We start from the raw sequence: 13,330 nt of genomic DNA, 5'->3' as shown, positions 1-13,330 counted from the left end.
TTAAGTTTTACTTCATGAAGTGTGGCTGTTTGCATTCCTCTGGATAGTGTTTACCGGCCAAACATACACACCGAAACTACGACGTTGGTACAACGTTCGAACAAGTTTTAACACTTCCTAACCAGTTATAACAACCAATATAGCAAGTTGTAACAACGTTCTAATACGTCATAAACACGTTAAGCCAAGTTGTAACAACTTTATTACAAGTTGTAACAAGCGGAAAATAGAGACAGTTTCGGTTTATGTTTCCAGGGTATTGCTACAGATTGTTTTCAGGCATACTTACCCTAACACTGATTGTCAAAGACCTGCTGTAAAGCCAGTATTGGGTGTTGTGCACAAAACATTAACTTCAATCAGTATCCTTGTCAGAAGAATCAACAGCATCAAAATTACCACAGGATATATGTACACTGTATCCTGTAATATTTGTGACTAAATGTTATTTGTAGGAGGTGAAACATCCAGAATGTTAGATGCAAGGATTTGCAAGCTTAAGTATGCCTGCCTTAATATGCTTTTGTCGCAAACAGGAACCAGGAGCAAAATCTCATGAACTTCCGAGACACTAAACTTATTAAATATGAAAACCATATTTGGCAATTGCATATAGAATCTGAATCAATCAAATAGTAAAAATATAATTGAAAAAATTAAGAAAAATTCAGTTTGAAAATGAAGGAAAGAAAGAATGTTCAATATTACTGGCATTCTTGCTAAGCAGACAGTAAGTCACAATAACATGGCTGAAAGTTAGACACCCAGCCCACAAATCTGAAAATAAAGGACGTGACGATGGTTTGGTCCACCTTGGACAATCATCAAGTCTTGTTATCACGACTTTGTGACTTGTTAATGGTCCAGAACAAACTGCAACATTACCAGTTGCTTTATTTTTAGATTTATGGGTTTTGTGTCTAAATTGGTGCTTACAAATTATTAATTGCAAAACTAAATCCATCATATTTTTAACCTTCAACTTACTGACCTCATTTTGCCATTATCTAAGTAACAGCACGTCTCCCCCAGTTTTCCCCCTATACTATAATTGCTACCTCTTCGACGGCTTCTCTGTGGGATTTAGCAAATCTCTCGAAGGTAAAATGTCATCGACAGATGAGGACTACTCTCATGTTAGTGTTTGCCTTCACCAAGAAAATTAATGCTGTACTCGAGACTGGCCTCATACTGGGCTTGATGAGTAGAAAAACTCCCAGAACCCATTCCAGGTATGTACTGATAGACTATTCTTCCTGAATATGATGAGTTTATTCTGTATTTCAGGTGAGAACAGGGTCTAAGGACTTCATAGAACAGAAAGTTGAATCTGCTCCAGGAACTCCTGTGAATAAGCCGATGTTCATTGTGTAAGTGTGTAACTATTGATTTGTTGTTGACGTGGTCCTTGATAGCTGTGTACAGTATTAGAAATGTTACACTTCAGATTTATAGGAGTTTATGATGATAATTCCATCAGTATCAGCATTGATGTGTTTTGTTGTCTATTTTTGTAATTTGTCATTGTCTTGTGTTTGATTTCATTTTGTATGTGTGTGTGCGCGTGTGTGTGTGCAAACATGTATCAAGAGTGAGAGTGAGTGTTTACCTAATTATGGTTTACACAATAGAGTTCTAGTTCGTGGTGCACCCCGTCTTTCTTCGCGTATTTATCATACTTTTTTATGCTTTTTTTACACATACAATATTTCATTCTGCAGTGTGCTTAACAATCCGCAACTTACTTAAGAAGAAAACTTTCTCGCATCTCTCCTGCAGTTGTTTTCTGAGCAAGGCACTCGTCAGTTGCTCCCAAAACAGAGCTAAGGTCAACTCTGAACACTGATCACATCCTGGTTCTAATTATTTTTGCCCCCACTGTGACAAGGCACTTTTCAAATGTGTTTACCATGTAGTTGGGAAGGGAAGACAGTAGATGAACTTGCTCAGTCCATTGAAAGAGACCTCTTGCTGTGACACCAAAGAACATTGCAAACCTCTCAACACCTTCAAGTAATAATTACAACACAAGGTAAGCTGATCATGGCTCAACACACTACTGGGGAAACTACCCCATACCTGGTTACTGTGTAGGGGTTGTCCAAGAAGGTTTGGAAGCCTTGTACAGCATCTTGTCTTGGGGTATTACCTGTGAGGCAAAGTTCCCTTTTCTAGGGGGTGTGGATTTTATGTTTCTCCTGCTTGTTAATACTTTTTCTTCTTGATGCCCCTATGAGGCATTTCCAGCTTCCACTGGTTACCTTCCAATAATTTCGGGGCTTAGCGTCCCCGCAGCCCGGTCCTTGACCTGGCCTCCTTGCTTCAGTTTCACCCTGTTTCACAGGTTTTCTACAGCTCTTCTTGGTTTTATCAGATTTAATGGTGGCATGTCTGTTTTTTGTGCTGCTAGGCTAGAACTGTATATTTATGATGTGGTTTGGTTCCAGACGTGCCTGTTTGTGTTGGGACTGATCTCAGTAAGATTTTCTGTATGGTGTCTTCTGGTTCAGGTTCTTCCTGTAGCTTCCAGGCTTGAGTGTTACTGATTTCATTATTTTGCTCTATTGTTGATTCACACATGTTACCTGGCCCCTTCATATTCATTTTCTGAGGCTTCACCTCTTTTTGGATCAGCATCTGTCACTCTTCCAATCGTATCATGCTGTCTAGGTGTGATTTTAGCTGAACACATCTCTGTTGTTTTTGTGGCCTTTTTGTGGCCTCTTAGGCTGCTTATGTTCCTTCTGAACTGTTAGGGGGTATTCATCTGTGATCTTATTTCTCATTCTTAATGGTTTCGAGTCTTCAGCAATAGCTGCTCAATTTCTGGCTCCCGTCTAATTTCTCTTGCATTAGGCAGTTATGTAGGAGGAGTCTATGCATTCCATCTTTGAAGGGCTTGTCATTCTTCTGGTCTGGTGATTCAGGTATATTGGTTGCAGGTATCTCCTGGTCTGGTGATTCAGGTTTATTGGTTGCAGGTATCTCCTGGTCTGGTGAGTCAGGTTTATTGGTTGCAGGTATCTCCTGGTCTGGTGATTCAGGTTTATTGGTTGCAGGTATCTCCTATCTTCCTTGTCATAAATGACTGCTTGTTTTTTACATAATTCTCTGTGCTTTACTGCTTCTTTGCCCAGTGGCTGCTGTTAAAAGCTTCTGCAGTTTCCACCTTTAATGTTGCACATAATTCTGTGATTCTTTCGGACTCGGTACGGTTGGTAGTAATTGTTGAATGTAACGAAACACCCTTTTTGGTGTGCCATCAATAGCTTCCCACTCCAGTAATGATCCCTTGTATCCCATGGGGTGTTTGGGGATAGTTGTGGCAGCTCATGATTGAGGTAGAGATCTGGCCAGGAACTTGGGGGACCTGGGCCTCCATCTGGTGGTGGTCGGGTGCATCATTTGCCTAGTGTTATTTCTTTCTTCAAGAAGTAGATTGTTTTATTTTGTTTAACCTCTCTGTTGGGTTTTCCTTGGTTTTGGATTCATCTCTGATCCTCGGTTTCCCCTCGCTTCATAGAGAAAGCCAGATTCTGGTTTTGGCTCCCAGTAGGTCAGCATGGGTCTTGGAGGGCTGGTGCCTTTCTAAAGGCTTGGCTACATCTGCTTCGTAAGCTGCTTGTGAGAGCCTCTGAGGCCCCTCCAGAAAGGCATTTCATTACATTCAACACTTATCATTCCATTCACCTGGGCTCTTGGAGTCTTGAACCGTGGACCCCACAAAGGCTGAAGCTCTATTGACTGGGCTTAGTCTTAAGGAAATTAATTCCTAAATAAAGAAAGTGTTTTATTCAACACTTAACTTTTATACTGGTTTTCAAATGAAAATATGTAAGTGGAATCCTAAATTTTCCCATTCTGGATCTGATCTAAGATGTCTTCAGGAAACCTGTGCAAAGGCAAGTAATGCAGTATAGTACATTAGCTGATCATGAACTGCCTGTTGATGTTGATAAAAGTACTGTAACAATGAACAGTCCACGGCACATTCTTTTGACTTTTCTTTTCACCTCAACCGGATATAATAACTGTGGATAGCGGAAAACCCTTCTCGGCAAATAATTTTGAAAAATCACTCCAGCTTATGTGATTTTACATTGTTGTTTGGACTTAATAAGAAGTGTGGGGAGGGCCATAAACTCCTAAATTTCTCGGAACCTAGATCATCTCTTGGTAGTCCTCACAGTGCCTAATGGAACTTTCCATGTAATTTGGTATCAACATGTGCACATATTCTATCAGTTGCATTAAAATGAAAGGATAAATTTAATTTGTTAAATAGTGATTAAATAGACCATAATTTCATTCGGCCAAGTCAAAGTACTTGGAGGTCTCTGTGCTTGTTAGTGCCAAAACCCGGGGGAACCTGGAGGTTGTGTGTAGATTATCGTAAACTGAACAAGAGCACTACTGTTGATGTATTTCCAACATAGTCTTTGGGTAGTCCAGATCGCCATGTACAATACTGTAAGCGATTGGGTCTGGTCCCACTTGATCTACCTTTGAAAGCACCCACTATATGTTTCTGTACAATACTGTACTTCTATAAATACGATACTTCTTGAAAACAAGGCATCGTTTTAAAATTGTAATGTTGCGAATTTACTGGAACAGTACTGATTTTCTTTTTTCCAACAGTGGAGAGTCTCCACCGTCCTCCATGGAAACCTCTACACCAATAAGGCCAAGGTCAAGAAATCATTTAAATCATGTAAGTTTTTGTTCACCTTGATTGTTTTCCCAAGTGTAATGCCTACTGCCACAGTTCAGTAATCTTGTACTGCATAAATTAAATAACTGATAAAGATATCTAATTTCTAGAATATTTCAGGACAATTATTCAAGGATATAAACTGCTTTTAATATTTAAAATATAATTTTATAAAAAATAATTAACGTTTAACTTTGTAAAATGTTTTTAACATGTTTTGTGATTCTAGGTTGATGATGGTGAAACTAATTTTATGAGGCCAGTGATAACGACAGAATTTGTTGAGTGGAGTGCCAAGATATTTATCCTTCCTCGACAAAAGTCCTCTAGTGACACGAACTCCAATACTTCCTCTCTACCTGGCTATTCAGAGAGGTAAAATTATTCTAAACCAATTTCTTTATTTCAGTTATCAACTGGCAGACACTTGAGAATAAAAATCAAGTTTTGAATATAATAAAAGGCCTTTTTCTGGAGCTTAACTCATGTTCCTTAGCCCAACACTCCAGGCCTCTTGAGAGCCAATGGGCACCTAACAAGTGCCAACACCAGAATGTAACTCATACTATGAGGTAAAGGCAGAGATTCAAGATTGCCCAGTAATAATCATATTCTACACTATTTCATGATACGCGTGTCATCTTGCCTTTTTGATCTTGACTCTCTTTCGGAACATGTTCATTAGGGCACTTGAGAATATAATCCAGCATGACAATATCAAGACATGGACAAGCCATATCCTTTGCAGTGTCTCAGACACTAGTAAATAAAACAAGGAGGCCTAATGTGGTTAATGAGTAGTTTTGTGGCGAAAGATAAACTAACAAGCACACCAAATACTCTGCGACAGATTAAGAAATATTGTGTTATGTTTCTACATAGATCGCAACATTCGCGGCTGCTCGCTGAATCAGAAGAACGACGAAGTGTTGGAACAAATAAATTAGATGATCAGGTCTTCGTACATCGAAATCCTGGTTCACCAGCTGTGCTGCTTTTTCATCCTCTAGAACCTCTCCTGACTGTTGCTGATAAAACCAATGTCACGTAGGTATTGTTACCTTTTGCTATCTTTTGTAAATAGTTATCACTGTGGTTGTATAGTAGACTCCCACTTATGTGAACTGTGGACTACCGTACTAATTTTTAAGATAAAATTTAAGCTATTTTATTTATTTCATGTATAAATAATTAAAATGCTGTGCTGGATTTTTTTTACTCACATGTGAGGTGACCATGTTTTATGATAGTCACATATTGAGGGTTAAAATGAATAAAACCCATACAGGCAAAACATCATCTTCAGTAAACTTTTCTCTCAGCTGGGGGTTTCTCTGCATCATTTATGTCCTACTTAAGCAGAGTAAATGTAGCCTAAGGATGATGACTGAGGAAGATAGCTCTTTTTTTTTATTCATTTCTTCTGGCATATTTTTTTTCTATATTTATTTATACTGTATATACAAGAGTTAGTACATTCTTGTACAACCACTAGTACGTGTAGCGTTTCGGGTAAGTCCTTAATCCTATGTTCCCTGGAATACGACCCCCGCGAAGAATCTTTTTTTACAACCAAGTACCCATTTTACTGTTGAGTTAAACAGAGGATACAGTTAAGGATTTGCGCCCAGTAAATCCTCCCCAGCCGGGATAAGAACCCAGGACAAAGCGCTCGCGGAACGCCAGGCGTGCGTCTTACCACTACGCCACGGAGACCTACGCCACAGAGGCATGGTAATTCTTGCACTGGCTTACGTGATTACTTGACCTGGTGTTTTATCTGCAGTGATATTAATGTACCAATTTTAACGTTTAGGTAATGCCACCTGCTCATGAACTACATTTATTACGAATAACATATATTTTAGGATCTGGGATGTGGAGCGTAGCCATCGAGTCAGCCATTGGGAGAATAATAATGTAGGATCAAGTTGTATAAGTTCATTGGCTGTAATTAACCCTGGAACACTGTCTTCGTATGTTGCCACTGCCTGTGATGACGGCAGTGTGCGTATTTGGCGTGATGGGTTTCAGAATGCACATCACCCTACTCAAGACCCTCCTTCACTTATCACTGCCTTTCAAGCCACCAATGATATCAAGCCTGCTACGAGAGGTGAGATCAAGTCTATAAAAGCTGCTTTATCAATACTCTTATACTCTTATTATGTTTTTTATTTCTAGAAGAGTAATGTATACTCTTGAGATTAATAAGAAATGTAATGTTATTCCTCAGCTTTATCTTGCTCTTGTTAGGCCCAGTTTAGATTTTGCTGTTCAGGTTTTGTAACCTTGTTGTAGAATGGACATAAATTCATTAAACGTGTACAGAAGGTAATAGAGTAACACAGTTAATCACAAGAATACTAGGTACTCTTGTGATCTCATGTGATATTGAATCTCAACAATTTTTACTGGGTAACGTAATAGATGTGGGATTGCTGGATTGTTTAAAGCATAGATTAGACATAAATATGAATGAGTTTAGGGGATATATACAGTAGCTGCCATGTATGGGTCAGTAGGCCTTCTGGCATTTTATTATTCATATGTTCTTATGTAATTACCTTAGTGTAAATTGTAAATTTTGCTCATGGATATATTTCTATACACCTCACATTAGTGATTACATGGATTTTCTATAATTGATGAAAAAGAGGAATTTGTGCATACGTTAAAGAGTAGTAGGATAAGCTTTTGAAGGATAGTGTGGTACAAAATGTGTGTGTGTATTGACTCTCACATCAATTCATCAGTGTGTGTGAGTCAACATACACCAATAAATAATTGAGCCATCGATTCATTCGATGACTCCAATTATTTATCAAGTTTTTTATATATATATTTGAAGTACAACTACAGTGGTACTTCGGTATAAATTTAATCCATTCCACTCAATCACAGAGAATTCAAGTGCAGTCATCACTAGACAGAATACAACTGTAAACTGATCTTACCAACTCAAATAATTATGAACAAGCACTTTGTACTCGGGAGTGAACGACGTACACCAGGGTATATTTTCCAACGAAAGTTTCATCGTACACCAAAATCTTTGTATTCAGATGCAATCATACACCGAGGTTCCACTGTATTGTTGTATAATAACAGTGTAAAAGAATTTACAATTGCAATTTTTTGTCCAGGTGCTGGATTGCTTATGTGCTGGGAACAGAACACAGCAACCCTTGTTATGGGGGGCGATTCTCGTACAATAAGATTATGGGACTTGCGTGCTGAGCGTCGCACAATGGAGTTGCCTACAGGTGGTGACAACCCAACTGTAATTACGGCAATACATTCACATCATGCAGGTAAACTGGTAAGCTGTATTGTATTAGATAGCTAAATATTTTGGTAAGCAAGATTTCCACTTCTGTTCAAAAAGTGAATTTTTGGACTTGTTAGTATAGTACTGCACAGCAGTTCTGATCTTAACCTTGTACACAAGCAAATTGTAATGGTGTAACAAACATTAACAAAAATTCTGATGATTTGAGTATAGTTTTGGACTTGGTCAAGGTTATTTTGGGGACTCCAAGACAGCAGTACTTTTGTGCTCACCACTACTGTTGTTCATATTGTTTTTGAACACTTCTGGTTGTGACTGGTGCTTGGTCTCTAGTTTTGCTACCGCATACCAGGTGCATGAATGACTATGATAGCTACTTTGGACCCTCGAGTCACCCAAGTTGCTATTTTATGGCAGGAGAGTGGACTTAACTACTGTTTGGACCTAAACAAGAAGTTCATAGTTAGAATCAGGGCATGCTTTACCTTTCTTGTGGGATTTCTGTTGGTAATGTGGTAATCTTGTATTTTCAACTCACTTATGCCTTTATTGAGAGGGTCAGATTCTGGCCCGGTGTCCAGTAGGCAGTCGTGATTCATTTGAGCCTGGTATGGTACCTGGGTTTGGAGGATTCCAGGTAGGTAATGCAGGAAGATACAGCAGGAAGCCCTCCCAGAAAAGATTTTGTAATATAACATTTCAGGTACAGTATTTGCACGTCGTGCTATTCTGGTATATGTTTCTTGAAAAATATATCTAGACTTCATCCAGAGGTCAACAACAAGAAATTGTATTTTATCATAAATTAACATTGCAATTTCTAAATTTTCTTATTAGTTTTTAAGCAGGTTCTAAGCTTGCTTTTTTAATTATCTAAAGAGCTTATGAAATTAATTTTGTTTCCTGTTATTCAGTGCTTGTTATTTAAAGATTAGTTATTGTTTAATTTTCTTTATAGGCCCATGGATTGTAGCTGGATTCTCAGATGGTTATGTGCGACTGCTGGATCGTCGTCTAACCAGTAATCGAGCCGTTGTTCGGCAGTGGCGAGAACACACCTCTTGGGTCATTAGTGCACATTTACTCAATTCTTCACAAGCGACCACCAAGATTATCACTGGAGTGTATGTTTATAGCAATTTTATGACTAATAAATGATAATTATTAGCTGTTGCTTTATGCAGAATTGCTTCTGATAATAAAATATGTTGAATCTCTCTGTAGTAACTTGAAGAATGGTTTTAGATTGTAGTGATAGTTAAGGTTATTTCCTATTGTTTATAAGAAACAGTTATTTTATGTAATTAATAGTTATATTATCTTCTGAAAATTTGAAACGATTTTCTGGGCTGCCCCCCCCCTTTCTCCCTCCTTAGTAGCTTCTCTGTGCATTAGACTCTGGTATCAGAGATACACAATACTACCATATCTCTAGACTTGTACAAAAACAAAGTCTGGTTTGCTTGTCAAGGTGAATGAAGTGTGGGGGCTCGGAGATCAACCAAAAACTTGTAAAAAAAATCTTTACTGGAATGAGGATAACAATAAAACAAAGAAATTGGTAGTTTTCCAATGATAAAGCAAGAGTTAGTTTGCTGATGGTAAACAATAAATGTACCAGGATACATGTGTGCCACGAATAGGCAGCTCATATCACTGGTGAATCCAGCCGGCTAGCACTTTCAGTCGTGACTGGTACAGTACTACATATGACATGCCAGCCTCTGCAAGGACCTGGAATTCTTTTTTCTAAATAAGTAGAAGACCTTAAAGACCCAGACGGGCTACCAAGACCCGGGTGAGGCGTGTGAACACGCAAGGAGCCAGGTTCAACCCAATTTTAGTATATGTACTGCCAAAGCGAGTACCCAAGTCATAATCACATCAGCCGAGAACTGAAGGGTGGATCGCCGGTGCAGTGGGTCTGGGGCTCCCCCTTCCCCCTCCTGGGGAGGGAACCTCAGAATGGGAGACATGTGGTGCAGCACGTGTGACGTCATGCTTGTTTGCTCGTTTTCAATTGGGAGTTCTGTCCATTCGTTAGTCTATTTTCGTCATTTTATCCAGAATAGCTGTTTGTTTTGAGGCGCTTACTTTTCTGGATTCCTGGCCAGGTTGATGGCAGACATAGAATGCTCCAAATCCCATGTGCATTTCTATAGGCTATTGCTCCTCGTGCCTCTCTGAGGGGGGCCAGGTTCTGGCATGTGGTCCCCGGTAGGCCTATAACTCCATTCACACTGACTAATGCTAAAGTCTAATGATATACATATCAGCTTGGATAGCTCCGAGGACCCTCCGGGTCTCACCAAGAAAATGGCTTTCATTACATTCAACACTGGTTTTTAGGGGTGGCACCCGAGTGACTTCGATAGGCAGATGGGAACACTTGAGTGACCTGAGCTGCCATTTAATGGTATACTTGAATACTAGCATTTGGTCTGTTGACATTAGGTAAACTATCTTCCTTGGTTTTAATTTTTGGTTTCTTTCATCAAGATACATACAGTAGTTTGTTTTGCTTCGTCTGTACGTTTTTAGAAATTTAACTTGGTTACAATGTTGATTTTAGATTCCCCCCTCCCCTCATGCTCCTCTCACCTCTGTAGCCATACCAGATTCTGGTCCTGGTGTTTGGTTGTCTGGTGGTTGCTAGAGGTCTGACAGTTTTGTGGCTGTCTGCAATACCAGAGCCAATGGACTGGAAAGCTACTGAAATTGTCCAGAAAAATTACATTTCATTACATTTAACTCTTAGTTCCAAATCCATTTTTTCCATGTATTAGCTTAATTTGATCTTACATTAATATTTTGTTGAGTGAATATATATTTTCCTTTCCAGTGTCTCGGGAGAAGTAAGATTATGGGATATGCGACAATCTAATTCGGTGCAAGTGTGTGCGCCGAATCATGAGATAACTGCTATGGCTACACATGCAAATGCTCATCTGTTTGCAACGTATGTTGATTATTTAGAGTAACAGTATTTTGCATTTGCCATATCAGTTAAATCAAACTTTAATGCCTGGAATTTAAACATACTGTATTTGTTTTTGTGTGTATTTAGCTGCCTTTCTTCACAAATGCTGGGTTGTTCAAATAGCAATCTTCTGTGCATTACACAGTTTTGGAATATTTGCAGATATAATTTTTGATTGATGTGCCATTCTTCTCTTATTAGGTTTTTCATATTACCTTATATTCATTTGTTGTTAGTATATATCCTGGTTTACAGTAAACCTTGCATACATATACATTATCATTCCCTCAGCTCCCACTTCCATAGAGTGGGGAGGGATTAGTCTGGCAGAAAAATGTAAGTAATACAGTATAGTACAAAAAATGAATTATAGACTGCAAAATAAAAAATATTACTTGTCCATTCATTCATTTTATCATTCAAAATATATCATATATTATCATGGATAAACAATTACTACAGCAATCCAGCAGTCATCTCTCATCACTCTTGGTTCATCTTCAATGGGTGTACTTGATGGTTCATAAGTTGACAGTAGTTTGTAGGACATTTGTCTTTCTTGAGGCTCTGTGATCTAGCTTCATTCCAACTGCACTCCGGTGGCTCATTGTCTCATCCGTAGTGAATCAGTTCTCTTCTGATGTGATACCGCACTTTGCATGTAGCTTGGGTTTGATTTCTCGGGGTTTGTCACTCCTTGAGGTTCACGTGCATCAAGTGTCGCATGTGCTTGTCCTTGTTGGATTGGTGAGATATTTGGTTATCGACAGGTGGACCTCTTTGCGTCGATGTGGAACTGGAGGCTTCTGGTATATGCCAGCCCATTTCTGAATCATAAGGCATTCAACTTTCACCTGGACGGTTGGATTTTGTGTGTTTTCCCACTAGTTTGGCTTCTTATTCTTTCAAGGCTGGCAACTTATGTTGGGAGGGTGATCCTTATCCTTCTTTAGTAGCTGACTTTCTGGGCCTTCCTTGATAAGCATTGCTTCTGTGCCTTCTGCATATTGATTTAACTTGGGAGCCATCAAGGTAGACTCCCAGAAATGCCTTTTTCTGGTGGGTCCCTCTGTTTTTTTTTCTTTTCTGTGGTGTTCAGTGGTCATTGCCTGGACATGAATGAATGACTAGCGTGGCTGGTTGAGATCCTCGGGTTGCCAGGGGTGCCATCTGCAAGTGAAGTTAGCTAGCATTTGAACCCAGATGAATGTGAATATTGTTTACACCAGGGATGAAAATATTGTACAAGCAGCTGCTCATTTTGGTGCATTCTACCTTTCTGGTAGTCTTCCCTATGCATTTATTGAAATGACCAGATTCTGGTCCAGGTTCCCACTAAATGCTCTGTTCGTAATTTGTTAGAGCCTGGTGTGGTTCTCACAGTTTGGAGGATTCCAGGTGAGAAGCTTGGGGTGGCCACCACACAACCTACCTGAATAAAGCATTACCTTCATTGTTGGATTTTTAGCAAAGATTGTCTCTTTCACCTTACAGAGACCTTTCAGTCACTGATGATTGGTTTGTCTACCCAGGTGTTCACCATAAGTTGTATCCGGTTGGCTTGCTGTGGTGTTATTGGTATGTGACATGTTCTACTCGAGTGGATGTTCTGAATATTTTATCCTTCATCTCAAACACCTTGTTCCAAGGCCCAGCTTTCACAGGTGATTTGAAGCACTGTTTGATTCAGCCAAACTAATGTCTATTTACGTTCTCGTGATTTACTGGAATTCCTTTCTTATACTGTATGTCCGTGGCTAATATCTGAGCTGAAGCTCTTCTTTCTAGAGGCTGGAGCCTGAAGGGTAAGCTCTTCTCTGTTTTTCACTTTTCTATATATATGATTTGCTTCAACATAAACCATCTTCCCCCACTCTAAGGCACCATTCCATGTTCTCTGCAAGTCTAGTCCCACCTAGAATTTTTTTTTTTAAATCTAATGAAATTACATTTATGTTCAGCCCTTCAGTTGCTACCCAGTCTTGCCTTTTATTTCCCTTTTTTCTGTAGGTTTTATGGAGTCATATTCAAAGCTTGTGAATGAGGTGTTGTGGATCTGGACCTCGGGTTGCCTGTGCTGCCACCTAGTGGCAGCAAAGTTCACCTGTGGCCAAATATTGTTTTCATTGTATTCCCCTCATTTCATTCCCCTATTTCCAATAGTTATGTGTTATATTTTGTCTGGACTTTCTCATTGGTTTTTCTTGGTTGTTAAAAATGGAGCAGGTTGAATCAGGGCCAATTCAGGTTCTGGTTTCCAGTAGGCCTGTTTAAGTCTAAAGAGGTCTGGTACAACGTGTAGGTTTAGCAGTACCTGCTAAACCTTTAAGGTCTGAAGAGCAGT

The 13,330-nt window shown here is 39.3% G+C and overlaps 1 protein-coding gene across 2 annotated transcripts in view; it reads left to right on the top strand.

Moving 5' to 3' along the window:
- Positions 1 to 13,330, top strand: part of raptor (regulatory associated protein of MTOR complex 1) — a 41,409-nt gene that overhangs the window by 27,591 nt on the left and 488 nt on the right. For both annotated transcript variants that reach the window (XM_045749788.2, XM_045749787.2), the window contains exons 16-23: positions 1,288 to 1,370; positions 4,642 to 4,714; positions 4,944 to 5,089; positions 5,597 to 5,761; positions 6,583 to 6,830; positions 7,861 to 8,028; positions 8,965 to 9,130; positions 10,849 to 10,965. In XM_045749788.2, the coding sequence (XP_045605744.1) occupies positions 1,288 to 1,370; positions 4,642 to 4,714; positions 4,944 to 5,089; positions 5,597 to 5,761; positions 6,583 to 6,830; positions 7,861 to 8,028; positions 8,965 to 9,130; positions 10,849 to 10,965 (1,166 nt within the window). The remainder of the gene's footprint in view (positions 1 to 1,287; positions 1,371 to 4,641; positions 4,715 to 4,943; positions 5,090 to 5,596; positions 5,762 to 6,582; positions 6,831 to 7,860; positions 8,029 to 8,964; positions 9,131 to 10,848; positions 10,966 to 13,330) is intronic.

Source organism: Procambarus clarkii, chromosome 47 (assembly GCF_040958095.1).
Source record: "Procambarus clarkii isolate CNS0578487 chromosome 47, FALCON_Pclarkii_2.0, whole genome shotgun sequence".
Taxonomy (NCBI): Eukaryota; Metazoa; Arthropoda; class Malacostraca; order Decapoda; family Cambaridae; genus Procambarus; species Procambarus clarkii.
This window is presented reverse-complemented; position numbering and strand designations above follow the sequence as displayed.